This window comes from Mytilus galloprovincialis, chromosome 5, assembly GCF_965363235.1.
Source record: "Mytilus galloprovincialis chromosome 5, xbMytGall1.hap1.1, whole genome shotgun sequence".
In the NCBI taxonomy this organism is placed as follows: Eukaryota; Metazoa; Mollusca; class Bivalvia; order Mytilida; family Mytilidae; genus Mytilus; species Mytilus galloprovincialis.
Genome location: NC_134842.1, coordinates 27,156,909 through 27,173,192, shown reverse-complemented (window position 1 = coordinate 27,173,192; position 16,284 = coordinate 27,156,909). Strand labels below are relative to the sequence as shown.

General features: G+C 31.6%; 1 protein-coding gene across 1 annotated transcript; it reads left to right on the top strand.

The window, feature by feature from the left end:
- The first annotated feature begins 891 nt into the window (after positions 1–891).
- Positions 892–14,738, top strand: LOC143075511 (protein TEX261-like). The gene is made up of 5 exons (XM_076250946.1): positions 892–1,014; positions 4,727–4,806; positions 10,741–10,894; positions 12,262–12,329; positions 14,088–14,738. Exons 1-5 carry the CDS (start codon positions 945–947, stop codon positions 14,319–14,321), a joined length of 606 nt encoding a protein of 201 aa, XP_076107061.1. The 5' UTR covers positions 892–944; the 3' UTR covers positions 14,322–14,738.
- The last annotated feature ends 1,546 nt before the right edge of the window (positions 14,739–16,284 follow it).

Sequence of the window (16,284 nt, the reverse complement as noted above, 5' to 3'; positions counted from 1 at the left end):
AACAGCACAACATAAAACACAATCAATGCTGATTTCTTGCGTATATGTTTCACTCCAGGTGTAAAACTAAAAAATGTGTTAAAAATATCTTGCTATGTCCGAATTATAATACTCTTTAAAACAATGGCTATACTTCTTTATTTTGTCTATTGTTGAATATTGAATAATGACCTCAAGATGTCGTTTGTTTTTCTTTGACGTTATGTTGTTTTCTCCTTGACATACACTTACATGTATGTCATTTATCAACATGCATAGGAATGACACATTACTATGTAGATCGATTCAATTAACTTTTTACCCAAACTTTAATATGCATGATACCTAATTCGGGCTGAAAGAAATCTATATGGAAAGTATGCATAAATGCTTGAACCCTACAAAACATGTACATGTATAAAATTTTTATAATAAATGTAAACAATGAAATCCTGAATTCATTATTTATTCATATTGGACATCGATTAAAGACGACTACACTCAATCGGGCGTAGTTTTAACAATGCATGCCGTCACATTGGACGTCAATTAGAGTATCAAAATATTGGACGTCGATTTGCGAATGTGACGTCAGATTTGGATATCGATTTGAGAAACGGACGTCGATTTGAGGAACGGACGTCGATTAGAGGCCGGACGTCGATCTGAGTCTAACATATATAAAAGGTGCATATCATTTCCTACGGTTTGAATGCTAGGATGTTTTAACTTTGCTAGCATCACTTTGTCGAGTTATAATTAATCTTATATTCGTTGTTCTCTTCATTTCTTTGACAAATTTGGTTTTAAAGAATTCACAAGTTAAACCAAACGAGGTTATTTTTTTAGGTTTAAAAAAAAATGATTATCCGGAACTTTCGGGAATCGGTTTCGGTCATTACCGATGTACTTCCGGTAACTCTGAGAATAGCCACATTTCGATTCTACTAGAAATCAACTTTAAAATGTGGTTTATGTATCTTTTGAGCTGGATGGCATTGTTAATCCAAATATGTCTAATCACGTTAGCGATTGGTAAAGTATTTTAAATATATTAGTTCTATTTTTATATAAAAACCAGTGTCCTGGCACTCATTTTAAAATCTAAAGGAGTACAGATGATTGGTTCTTCTCATTCTATAGTGACAGTAATGTACATAAATACTGCATACAATGTAGTACACGCAAGGTGATTGAGATACATGTAACATTTCTAGTTTATGTATCCTTTGTACCACAAATCTGGAGTCTGAGCATACTACAAATGGATATATGGCCCGGTAGGGGGGGGGGGGGCACTTGCTATATAATTAGTGGTAGGGATTAGCCGCTGGAATAGGTCACTTTTTCATGCTCTATGATATATGAAAAGGGTGAGAAATTCAGATGAAATATATCAATAGGTTGATATTATCACTTGCTTGATTATATATCATAAGTATCTGAAACTAATCAGATGTCCGTATTTATTCTTGATGCGGTTAAACCACAGTCGTAAATGCATCAGTTATTTGTTAAACCAATTAAACTCTATTTATTCTGATGTGGTATTTCCACTGATGCCAGTGATAGATGCAATAAATCCAACTATTTTGACATTTGCACCTAATTATCATTCAAGGGTTTGTATACATAAAACATGATAACAATTATTTAAAGAAATTCCATTGTGACAGCGTCCTTTACGAGGGAACGGCAATTAAACTTTTATCAATTTTTAATTAATATTTAAACATGTTAAAATTAGTGAAGGTGTTACACTCTGGCAATTCTGGGGTGATATCATATTACATTTATCTGACCATAGACGTAATACTATCTATGATCTGACCAAACGTCTTTTATATGTATTGTATTTTGGAATTGAAATATCTTCATAATGAAAGATGTAAAATGGGCAATAAGAAAAAAGTGTTTAAGATATGACCAATTTATTGGAAAAGAAGGTGATTTTATTGCGACTATTTTGCTTCTTAACAAGAACGTGATGATGAGCGGTGAAAATATTGAAATATATCTATAGGTCTGTTTTTTGTTAATTAATATATGACAAGGTATATATTTTTGATTAACAAAATATATGAAAAGGGTGGGGTACTTGATGTCTCAGCTGCTCACCCCTACCAAAAAAAGTTTGACGTGCCCCCCCCCCCCCCCCCCCCCCCCCCCCCCCCCCCCCGGAGATATGGCCAACATCAGTCATCAGCATTCACTTGTATAAAATTACCGAGATTTTACCTTTAATAGGGCTCTTCACGGTTAGTTCAGCCATATTGGATAGGGTGCAGATTTTCATAATGGAGATAAAAATGGAGTGAAAATACGGGAAAACATCATTAAAATCAATGAAAATAGAGCAGTTGCTTGGAAACACACATAGGATTTCCCATACTTTCATACTATTTCCATCTCTTTTTAAAAAATCTGCCCCCTATCCAATATGGCCGAACTAACCATGAAGAGCCCTATTGGAATAGGTTCAATAATTGCAAAAATTATTACAATATTAATATTAATAGATATATAGATGCACAGTTTGATCATTTTTATATATAATTAACAAGAAGAAAACTCAAGAAATTTATTTTGGCTTAAATATATAGACGATTTTGAGAGATAAACACTTCCAGAGACAAAAGTAATAGAGACACACTTTATAACCATATATAATTGCCCGAGATAGGAAACATCTCAGTTACAAATCAACCTAGAACAGGCTATTATTTGAACTTGGAATTATTTTTAATTATGGAATTTGCATAATTTCTTGTGCTTGAAATTTTTTAATGAATTCCATGTTTATTCTGCATTGTCATAATGTTCTGTGCCCCGCACAACACTTTCTATTAAAAAGAAGATAGCACATTTTCAATAGAACGTACTGTGCTGTGCACACAACACTTTCTATACAAAATGCATTGTGTGGAAAATGTTATGCACCGCTCAAAACATAATAATACAGAATAAACATGAAATTTATCAAAAATTTCAAACACAAGAAATTATGCAAATTCCATAATTAAAAATAATTCCACATGTTCCAAGTTCAAATAATAGCCTGTTCTAATTACAATTTGACCAGGTACATGTCATAACCCATTGCCATAAATAGACCACTTTCGAGCTTATCCGTCAACGGCAAAAACTCGTCAGTTATGCGCGCCTTTATGACGTCATTTACCAGATAGAGGGGATCGCCTGTATCCCTGCACTATTTACGTTCATCAAGCCTCTTAGTGATCGTCATTGTGCAGGATAAACTAGAAATAATGGTTGTTCTGTAGGTACTTAATGACAATTCCCTAATGACAGCAGTGCTGATTGTCAATTTTGAGAATTTAATTTGCTGAATAATTCGTACAATATAGAATTATAGTTTTCCAACCCACTCGCTCAACATTGAAACGGAAGTGACGACGCCCCTAAACGCACAAATGACGTTCACTTAAATCTGAGTTTTTGACAGAAATGCATCGAACTCAAAAGTTGTCTATTATTATATGGTAATCAATGTTAGTTGGTTCACACAGAAAGCTTCAGAGTATACAAGATACTTTAAAGATAGAATATAGTGGAATTCTTTTACAAAATGAAAACAGTGAAAAATTACTTGGCATCATAATTGATGATTGTCTTTCATGGAATCAACAAATAAACAAAGTATGTACATGTACTGTGATTAGTACGAGACTAGGTTTACTAAATCAATTAAAGCATTATATTCCACAAAAAGGTTTATGTTTATTTTATAATGGATATGTACTTCCTTTTTTTGATTATTGTTGTACAAAATGGACCGAAACATGTAATCTAAACATGGAAAGAATGTTAAAATTGCAAAAAAGGGCAGCCAGAATAATTCTTTACAAATCATACATGTCATATGACACCCAATCAAAAACTTTATTTAAACAATTAGGATGGTTAACTTTTCAATCAAGAATCACATATCACAAAGGAGTATTAAATGTATAAGTGTGTAAATAGTCTTGCACCTGATTATTTTTGTCAATTATTTAATAATTACAAAAATGTTAATGCTAGATATTCTTTGCGTTCATCGGACAATAATTATCTTTTCATACCACGTCCTGAGAACAAATTTTATGAAAAAAACATTTCAAAATTCCGGTACAGTTCTTTGAAATTCATATCTTTGGAATAGTATTCCTGTTCAAATAAAAAAGATAGAAACCTTAGAACAGTTCAAACAAAGTTTTTATAAACTAAAAATGTAATTATCAGATGAAATTTACCTATTAAATAAAAGTTCATATATTTCATGTATTTATCTTATACATCTGAATGTCTGACATTAATAAAATATGTTCATGAACCTATTCTGTATGTTTTTCGCCTTTTGTTTTTCATAAAAAGTATGTATGTAAATGTATATATTATATTATTGTATATTTTGATTTATTCAGAGGGCATCAGGGGAGATTAGTATTGTACTAACTGATTTTACCCTCTTTAAATAAAGTATTTATTATTATTATTATTATTATTTATTATTATAACGACCAGGTTGCGAAACAACTAGCATTCTTTTATATAAATATAACAAGCTTTAACACAGAACTTGAATTTATAACTTATCATGCTTACAAAACGCATACATATATACACGTTTGAACATCACAAAGTGGAAAGGGATTAATATCATGAATATAAGTTGCAGAACTTGTTTCCCAATGCACTATAAATAAATATGTTTAAACTAAAACATTGTACTTCTCTTTTACAGCTGCTGGTCTATTTTATATTGCTGAATTGGTTGAAGAATATACAGTTCTTACTGGAAAAACTATCAAGTATCTCATTATGGTAAATTCATTTAAACCTATTTTTAGCTCACCTGGCCCGAAGGGCCAAGTGAGCTTTTCTCATCACTTGGCGTCCGTGGTCATTGGTGTAAACCTTTTACATTTTGAACTTTTTCTAGAGAACCACTGAATGGAATGAAACCAATCATGGCATGAATGTTCCTTATAAGGTGCTGACCAAGTGTTGTTACTTTGAAGCCGATCCATTATCCAAGATGGCCGCCAGTGGGGGACTTAGTTTAACATAGGACCCTACGGGAAATGCATACAAATGACTTCTTTTAGAGAACCACTGAATGGAATGAAACCAAACATGGCACGAATGTTCCTTTTGAGGTACTGACCAAGTGTTGTTACTTTGTAGCCGTGTACACTGTGTAAAAACTTGGTGTCACACCAGGAAACTCCAGCAACACTCTCCAAATCTTGGAAGGAAATTGGGAGAAACTTGGAGTAATTCCTCCCTAAAACTCCTTAATTGTTTATTACCTTGGTGTGGTTTCTCCCAACACCATGATTTTTATTGCTATGTTTACCTTTGAAGTGTGCCAATAGTTGATGACTACAATAAACATTTCTTGTGTTTCCTGTCATTAAATGACTGTCACAAAAATGATGAAAAGTGTGAGATTTGTTAAATTTAATCAGAGATATATTATAATCTGATTTTATTAAAGAATCCCGCACAACCTTATTTATTAAAAATATATTCAGCATTTGTTCTGACAGTGATGGTTTTTCATACCTAAGAAACATTATTAAAACAAACAAAACATCACCTGTAAGTGGAGTATACTTAATAGAAAATAAAGACATATATTTTAATTTAATTTATTCATTTTTTTTTATATAAATTTAAATAGTAAATGAAGATTATTTAAATATAATATGTACGAAATTTATCTACATTATTTTTGTATCATTACTATTATTTTTTAAACCATGTATATATATATTAATATCTATATGTTTAAACTGACTATAAATACAACTTATTGTAAATATCAAGTTGCCGTTCTCATACCTGTCAACTGACCCGGATTCTGCGGGTGTGACCCGAGATTTTCACAATTCTGAGGGATCACCCGGATCACCCGCCGGGTCATTGAAATAACCCGGAATTTCCGAAAATGACCCGATTTCAACCGTATTTCTTAGCCTTGAGATTGATTTTCATAAGTAATATTCCTTTGAAATACCGGCAAATTCGTAATTCTTCCATGAACATGCAGTTCATCTAGCTATGTAAACTGTCAAATTAAGTGACCCATTAAGTGCATGGCTTCACTTGACAGCTTTGGTGTCAAACACACTGTTGATTAAACTAAGAGTTACTTCCCCTTATTTGTCACCATTCAAAATTATTCCTTATATTTACGTTTTATGGGTGAAAAAGATTAAATCATAATTAAAAACCAATTGTTCAGAGAACAATTGAAGGTCTTTCCACCAATAAGGATCTATTTTGATATGAAAATATTAAAATTCAGTTGAAAATGTCAGTTCCTATGGCTTAATGATGTATAAATATGAATTTTGAGCAAAGGTCAAAATCTAGAACGTCAAATTTACTGATGACCTTGACCTATATTTCAAGGTCATAAACCAGGGACCCCAAATAAAAAGACCCTAGGTCTGTAATATGTATAGTTAATGAGTTATATCACTTTACGTTTAATTCTTAATATAGGAGGGGCAAAAACTCCCATTTTATGTCTACACACCCTTTTAACCAAAATATATAAGTTACGACATGTCGCAACTAAAAATTTAGTAAAAATAATTTGTCGGTATCTTATAAGGTTAATGAAATTAGTGAAAATAGGCCAAAATCAAAATTTAGAATATGACCTTGACCTTTGACCTTTACCTAATTTTCATTTTTTTGGACCAATGATCTCAAAACAAAAGACCCTAGGTCTCTATCACTTATGGTTTTCCAGTTTAAAATACATTTCAAAATTTCAAATACAAAAGGGGAACTAACTCTCATATGGAGTCTCTATACGGCTTCGGTCAAAATAAAACAGAACATCCTGAGGATGTAACGAGCAATTTGTCGTAATCTTTTATGGTTGCGAAGGAGTAGTGGCCACAAGAATAACAGTGTTTGGGGAGATAACTCTTACAACGTAAAGTATTTGGTTACGCAGTGGTTAGTTTTAAAAGTGCATACGCTTTACGATATCATATTCCAAATATCTAAGCGACATCTTTTGAAACATCAATACTACGCAAGAAAAGAATTAGGCGGACGAATAAAAAAAATAATAATAATAATAATAATCAGAAGAAATCCAATAGGTCTTTCAACGGAAAGGTGGAAAGACCTAATAATATAAAATTCAAATACATATTGAAAAATAACTTTTCATTATTTTTATACCTTAATACAATTTTTAAAAAAAAGTTGAAAATTATTTTTTACATTTATACTTCCTTTAACTGTATTACTATATTTTATAATAGTCTAATTTCCTTGGCAACCGACAGTGCGAGGGCTGTATAGCCAGTCAAGGTCGTTAAACACCACCATATATATATTGAGAGATGAATGTTCATACATGTGATACCTCTACATGGTATGTTTAAAGGCTAGTAGTCTCTTTTTAAAATTACATTTGAAAAATAAATTTTAGATGATGACAAAAAGTAAAGGACATAAGACTGTGATACACAAGTTTATAAAAATCTTTAAAAGTGTAATGAAATAATAATAAATAAGATTTAAAATGACTTAACCAAGTGAACATGCATTGATGTTTTGGTATCTTTGATATACATTATAAGAAAATGTACCATAAATACAGAAATTCAGCTCGAAAAAGTTCGTACGCGTTATGACCTGAGATTTTCATCGTCACAGGTTGACAGGTATGCGTTCTTAATTATGAGATTATGAAAGAATGTAAATAATTTTCCAATCTAAAAATACTTTTTGTATATAATTTTTAAAAATAATTTCATTAACCTTTTTATAGCTTTCAGAAATAGAAACTAAATACATGAAATGATGAAATAGGAAATGATTGAAATGGGAAGAAGTTGACATGTAATTATATGTCACTGTCAGACCATGCAGTCGTGCTTTGTTGATTTTTCTTACTTTTACCTGCAATCAACAGGTCATAAAACCCTCCCAGATGGGAGTAATTACTTGGTGTTTTTTGGGAGGAAAATCTGTGTTTCACAGTGTGACACTGTGTTACACTAGAATCAATGTTGGGAGTATGAGATTGCATCCTCTCTGTGTGTACTGTAGGACCCAATGAAATATACTACAAATGTGTTCTTTTAGAGAACCACTGAATGGAAAGAAACAAAACATAGCATGAATGTTCCTAATGAGATGCTGACCAAGTGTTGTTACTTTGTCGCCAATTCAACGTTAAGGATGGCCACTGGTAGGCGGACTTAGTTTAACATAGGACCTTATGGGAAATACATACAAATTTCATCTTTCAGAGAACCACTGAATTGAATAAAACCAAACATAAAATTGAGAATGGAAATGGGGAATGTGTCAAAGAGACAACAACCCGACTAAATAAAAAACAACAGCAGAAGGTCACCAACAGGTCTTCAATGTAGCGAGAAATTCCCGCACCCGGAGGCGTCCTTCAGCTGGCCCCTAAACAAATATATACTAGTTCAGTGATAATAAACGCCATACTAATTTCCAAATTGTACACAAGAAACTAATATAAAAATAATACAAGAATAACAAAGGCCAGAGGCTCCTGACTTGGGACAGGCGCAAAAAATGCGGCGGGGTTAAACATGTTTGTGAGATCTCAACCCTCCCCCTATACCTCTAACCAATGTAGAAAAATAAACGCATAACAATACGCACATTAAAATTGCATAAATGTTCCTTTCCTAATGAGGTGCTGGCCAAGTGTTGTTACTTTGTAGCCAAATTTCATCTTTTTTATACGATTTCAAAAAACCAGGTAGAGTCAGGTGAGCGATACAGGCTCTTGAGAGCCTCTAGTTTTACTTTCAACTTCTACTATAGATCTTTCTTACATGACAGTTCTTTATTCTGAATTCTGCATTCCTGCTTGTTCATGTTGATTGATAATTCATAGACCAGTCATTATAAGTTTTTCTCTATTTTTTTGACAATTAATACCTTTTAGCACTCATTGTATAAAAAAAATTAATCAACAGATTGTTGCCGTCCATCTCAGAAGATGAATGGATGAGTTTAAGGGTCATAACCTTAATCAGTTAACTGAATGAATCAAAATATACTACGTTTTCGCTTTTGGGGGTCGGGGTTAGCGAAGTGACGGTCAGGAAAGTGACTTCTTCTCCCTAGTTGCCTGGTAGCGTGAGCCCTGCTAACATGTGTTATTGAAATTGACAACTTTGTAAAATGTGGAAGGAATTCGAAGGGGATTTTTCGTTTGACAAAATATGAAAATTCATTTTTTAATCATTATATAGAGAAACAGATTCTTACTTAGTTACTTTTTGATAATCGGATTTATACAATCTCGATAGTTAAATTATAAATTTTAAAGTCCTCGCCATCCATTAATGGTATCAATGTAAACATCTATATTTGGGGCCCTTTATCTAGATCTATAATATATATGCATGATATACAGCCAGTTGCATTTGTTTGCACCTGTCATAAGGCAGGGATCTCAGGCAGTCTGTGCCAAACTGTTTTTAGGGTTTGTCTAACCGAAATAGAAATTTGACATTTTCTTCTATATATTCAACTAAAAATTCTAAAAATTTCTGTCTGACCGAATGACTTTTTGTCTGACATTTTGTCGGACAGACAGAGCAGTGTTCTCCCCAGGATACACTTGACCTGTTATTTATTGGTTGTTGTTTGTTGGCATGGATCATAAGCATTTCCATTTTTTTTAAAATGTATATTAGACTGTTGGTTTTCCTGTTTGAATGGTTTTACACTTGTCATTTTTTGGGCCCTTTAATTTATAGCTTGTTGTGAGCCAAGATTCTGTGTTGAAACTTGAAGGCTGTATTTTGACCTATATTAATGGTTTACTTTTTACAGATTGTGACTTGGAAATGTTGGATGGAGATTTGTCTCGTACCACATCTTCCTATATTTATGTAATCTACTCCTATTTTCTTTAGAAATATCATATTTTCTAAAAAGAATTGTCCAATTTGTCATGCATTTGGTGTAGATAGTACTTGAAATGACTCTTAATATCAAATATTTACCACCAAAAAAATTGTATTTAGGACTACCATTTAAAAGAGGATATCAAAATTAATGATGTTATAAAATATTTTTCCAATTCCTTTGTATAAAAATACTTCATTTAAATAATAAAATTGAATTATTTGAATTGACATTCTTAAAAAAAAAGAAGAATATTATGTGATCAGAGAGTTTTCTGCTCTTGACATTTACCATGTTTACATGATGTATGTAACTTGCATATAGGATCATAACTTTCAAAAGAACTTTTGCTGTCCAAAATATAGCACACAAGTTCACATGCATTGTGTTTAAATAAGATATTATGCAATGACAAGTCCATACAGCACTGTTAATGCACAATTATGCCATACCAGTTGACCATTGGTGTTATCCATAGGTTATAACTTTCCCCTGCTTGCCAAAAAGATCAAATTTTAATTATTAAGTTATGACATGTGAATCACGTATTTGTGTACCAAAGTTGATTTAGCTATAGAGATATTCCTGATTTTGCCGAAAGTATTATAAATCATAAAGTAATGCCAACCAATCAAATATTGTTATGTTTGTAGACTTACACAAAATGCCTGGCAAGTATTTATTTCTTTTCTGCATATATATACAATAGTTTGAGACATAATTTTCTTTAAGGATCTATAAGTATAAAGTTATTTCATCAAAGCAAATTGATATGTTGGATAGTATGTATGATTACATTTTATGGTTTATTTCTATTTTCAGTTCACCACAGCAGTGTATATTTGCTTATTCCTGTTTGAAGATCTGGACACATCATTAATCATAGTAGGATTGTTAGGAAATGCAGCATACTTTGCATTGCTACAGAGTTTCCCATACTTTATATTATCATCCCCATCATTTATAGCATCTGTCAGTAAGTATACTGTTCGGCTTAGTTGTTTATTTAGGGGGAGACAGCTTTTTGTCTTAAAATCACAATAAATAAGGGTCACCACACTTCAGAAGTTACGGGGAGAAGTACCGGTAAATAGGAAGAAATTACTTCTATCTGGCACCCACACGGGTAGACTTCAGGGAGAATTGATGGGTCACATTTATACTTTTTCAGAATTTAATTTTCCAAGCATCTACACCTTATGCATTACAACTGTTTAACATGTATTTCCTTGCATTGTCATGCTTGTAGTCTGATTGAGTTGTCTGTGAATCCAAATTGTCAAAATATAAGAACTAAATGTACAGTTCTGCATCTTGATCTGAATGAACTAATGATAAAATGTCAGCTTTTGCTGCATCTCTAAATATTTACAAAAAAATTGCACACAATTATGTTTGAAAATATTTAATTAAGCAAGAACCCACATGACCTACATGACCTAGGACACCTGTAAACAAAAATCAATTGATAATTTATTTGAAATATCTTGAATACAGTTTGATTCTCTTTCATTGCCAAGATCATAATGAATAAATTTATTTGTTCTTTATATTATTTTAATAGGAATTACGAAGGACAACACTTTTTATCACTTGTTGAAAACGTCTAGTAAATGTCTGTTTATTTAAAATAATGTGTAATTGTTTGCTGTATTTTCATGGAAACTGCCATTCTTAATCATCAAAAAAGAGACGTTGAAAATGCTTGTAAATCATGTAAATAAACTAATCCTTCACTCTGTGATTGAAATTTTGTAAAAGATATTCTAGATCATTTCACAAAAGTTAACATTGGAAAAGATGTTTTGTCATTATTAGGTAATTGAACAAGTGCTTGTAAATCAAAAACAAATTTGTTATGAGATATGGTGGAAATTCATACTTAATAGATTACAAAAAATATACGATCTTGGTAGAAAACCAGTGCTGACCTTTAGTAAAATACTGTTAAATTTGTTCATCTCAATAGTATTTGAAAGAAGACTGAGTCTTGGCTCGAAACTTATAGGACAGGTTCAAACAAATGCATGTTTACACGTTTTAATATGTACCAACCTTCACCCTTACCTGAAACAATATTGTAACACAGAAAGACACAATATTGGCATATGTAAAAACTAAGCGGATGCATAGAAAATGTCACATGATAAAACTTTTTCAATATCCACATTAAACAATCACCAATCCCTGATTTCTACAATTGATGAAGCTGCAATACTTCCTCAGCTGGAGTATCAGGTTACTTTATCTACAGTTAGTTTAAGTGTTGTAATGGTCATTTTTAGCTGCAAAATCATGCTAGCTTATCAAAGTATTAATGTTTTTGTTTAATTTTCATTTTAGTTATGGTGATTGTGAACCACTACTTTGCATTTTCTTACTTTGCATCAGTATGGTACCCATTTTCAGATGTAAGTATAAAAGTATAGTCATTTAGATATCAAATAATTTTGAGTAGGTCTTTTTAATGCCCCCCAATGTAGAAGAGGGAGCATTTAGTGTCTCCAATGTCCATCTTGTCTGTCCCGAAAAGCAAGGTTCCATTCTTCAACTTCAGCTTCCCTCAACCAAATGTTATAAAACTTATACACAATGCATATTACCACAAAACACAGATCAAGTTTGATATTGGGTAGGGTCATATTTCAGTTCATAGAGTTAAACCCGTTTATAAATGGAAAATTGATAAGTCTTTTGTTTCAGTTTTCTAACTTACGTTTGCCTCAACCAAATGTTATACACAATGCTTAAAATCACAAGACAGTCTTAACTGTGAATTCTGCATCTGTATTTGAAAGTTGACTCAGGCTGTAATTCAACATTGTTCAGTGGTTGTCGTTTGTTTATGTGTTACATATTTGTTTTTCGTTCATTTTTTTACATATATGAGGCCGTTAGTTTTCTCATTTGAATTGTTTTACATTGTCTTATCAGGGCCTATTATAGCTGACTATGCGGTATGGGCTTTGCTCATTGTCTCATTGTCTCATTGGCAATCATACCACATAATAATACTATAATACTAATAGCAAATTATTGCCAGTTTGTCAATTTTTATTCGTTTACATAGCACACTACTTCAATTTAACAATATTATTCAATTTAACATAATTATACTCATGCATGCCATGAGAATGATGGTATCCTCTTTACTTTTTACTCTTTCACACCCTATCCAACAGTAAAATGTAAAATCACAAAAATACTGAACTCTGAGGAAAATTCCAATGGAAAGTCCCTAATCAAATGGCAAAATCTGTATACTATAGCTATATTTTGCAAAACTTTTCAGAATTTCCTCAGTGAACTCCAACTTCATGTTTTGTTTTGCCTTTTAAATTTTAAACATTTGAATCTTAGTATCTATATATCTATCATGTATATTATGATTATTTTTATGCAGATGTTTTAAAAGGGAGATAATCAATGTAGGTGTATATCATAGGAACGGTCTTCAAGCTAAGCCACAGACCCAGCAGCCAAGTCGTGTACAATCACATTCAGGCCTGTAAAAATCATCTCTACAGGCCAACAGAATAAAACAAAAAAAAATCTAAAAATTTACCACCAGTATTTTGACCCCCCTGCCATGGTATATTGAACCCCCAACTATAGACCTCCAATTTGAAAAAAAACATAGCCAACAAACTGTAAATAAGATATTATGTATTACTATTTATCTGAAACAGGTGGGTTTAATTTTCCATGCTGGGGTTCAAGATACCATATGGGAAATATTTCCCTGGGGTCAAAATACCATTTGGTATAATGACCCTGGGGTCAATTTCCATGTGGTATTTTGACCTCAGGTTCACTTTTCAGGGGGCAAACTGTAAATAAGATATTATGTATTACTATTTATCTGAAACAGGTGGGTTTAATTTTCCATGCTGGGGTTCAAGATACCATATGGGAAATATTACCCTGGGGTCAAAATACCATTTGATATAATGACCCTGGGGTCAATTTCCATGTGGTATTTTGACCTCAGGTTCACTTTTCAGGGGGTTTAAAATACCACATGACACCAGGCATTAAAAGAGTTTTAAAAGTTCATTGTTAAAACTAATGTAGATGCATGTCATTGGAAATATCTCTCATACAGATAAGTAACAAGCCTTTTTGAATGTACTTATATACATATAACTGTTTTTATCATTGTTTTGTAGGTGATGGCTTTCTTCACCATTTGTCTATGGATAGTACCATTTGCATTTTTTGTGTCATTATCTGCAAATGAGAATGTTTTACCAACCATGACAGAAAACCGAACAAAATCTGAGGATGCCACAGACGTGGTCAGCAATTATTTCAAAAGGAAAACTAAAGGATTGGGACTTTTGTCATTCTTGAAACATGCACAGGATACTGTATTACCACAGAGAGTTAGAAAACAGTATTAGATGAATGAATGTGGGTTGTCATTGTTTTTATTAGTCAGCTTGATTTCGCAAAGATATTTGATGCATGTGTGATTGTGAATTTGCATGATAACTGTTCAGAAAGATTGTAGTATAATTCTCTAAATGAGATTAATGTTTTTGATAGATATATTGTTTTGTTAGCTATAAGCAAAATATAAGTTGTGTACCTGTATAATTTTGCAATGGGAAAGAGAAAACAATTCAAAAGCTATCATTCATTTACTGCAAATTACACACAACAGATGAATTTGTTAAAAGATATTTTTCTGTGAAACAGCAAAAAATGTTGATTTATGTGCTCAGGATTTCACTACTAGCTGACTAGCTAGAAGATGTTCAAATAATTGAAAATAATATGTAAATTGATAATCTGATTAAAATACAGTCCACACTATGCTTACAAGAAATCAGTACTTTCGGTTTACTTAAATCATTATATCAAACAGTGACAATTCTGTCTCCAAATTATTGAAGGTGTTAATTATTACAGAAAATCTGAAAATCCAAAAAAAGAAAAGCAGAAAGTTATACATAGCTGTGTCAAATCTCTATAGACAAAGTGTGGACAGAAGGTCTGTGAATGAACCAGATTGATAAATTCAGCATTTATTATTTATGATTATATTCCATCACTGTGATATTAAATTTTGCATTTAGCATAATAATATTCATATATTTTGCTTACTTGTTGCTGAAAGAAATGATGAAAATAGTGTGCATGTAATCTTTTAGTGGAAAGATATTGGATAATTTTAAGTTTCTTAGATTTGTGTTTTCATTGGAATTCATAGAATTCTTGTTTTTGTTAAAAGGCTTGAAAAAAGTCCCATTAGATCCCAGTATTATTAATTGGAAATAAAAGAAGTCAGAGTTTGTAAACATGGTAAAGTTAAACAATATTTTCTCCTACCAAACATTTGTGCAATTTAAGGAATAATATTTTTTTCCTGAAAAGGTAAACTATACATCACACATACAAGTAATGTATTATATAATTTCAAACCCATCCTCATTGCATCTTTTTTCGATAAAAAAAGCCCTTTTTATTTAAAAATAGGATAAAATTTAGAACTTTATGCTGTAATAAAAATTTATAAATTTCAATAAACAGTCCTATAGATGAAGCACTATAAACATGATAAAAAATTATATTTTTTTCTGAATTCTGTTGTCGTTTATGTGTCAAGAAAAGCTATGCAAAGTTTTCATTGTCTGTTAATTATTATAGAAGTGAAACTATATAGTTTGTTTGTTTCAGATATATCCATGTATAAAGAGAACATTAAATGTTGTCTATTCCCTAAATCTGTTTTATAAATGTTAACAAAACACAATTACTGGCATGACTGTGTATATGTATATTCTCTTGATATACTGTATAGCGGGTTATTTTCACGGGTTTAAAATTTCATGATTTTCATTGAATATGGTATTCAAAATATATTGGGCAATTATTATTTTGGCAGATTCAAAACTTTTTTCAATACCTTTGGATGTGCACTTTTAAATTTGTGGAATATATTTTGGCGATTTTGTTCTATCCGCGAAAATAAGCCAAATTTACACCCCTGTAAAAATAAATACAGTATATTGAGTGAATTACCCAAAAAAATGGCATCACCTTGATAATTTTTTCCGTGGTCATTTTCAAAAGATGCATGCTTTCAAATCGTATGCAGGATTCTAAATGTGATTGTAAATTTAGTCATTGTGGAATTTTTTTAAATATGATAATAGAAAAACACAGGTTAATCTGATATTAGAATACCTGAAAAATATATCAAAAAAACATGTATCATAAGTTTAAAAGGGAACAAAAGAGTCAGTAGTTATAATTGTGTACTTTCTTATATTTCATGATACATGTGTTTTATATTGTAGATGCATTTATTCTGATGTATAACAATTTTTAGGAACAAAGTAATGTTTTTCATATACATGT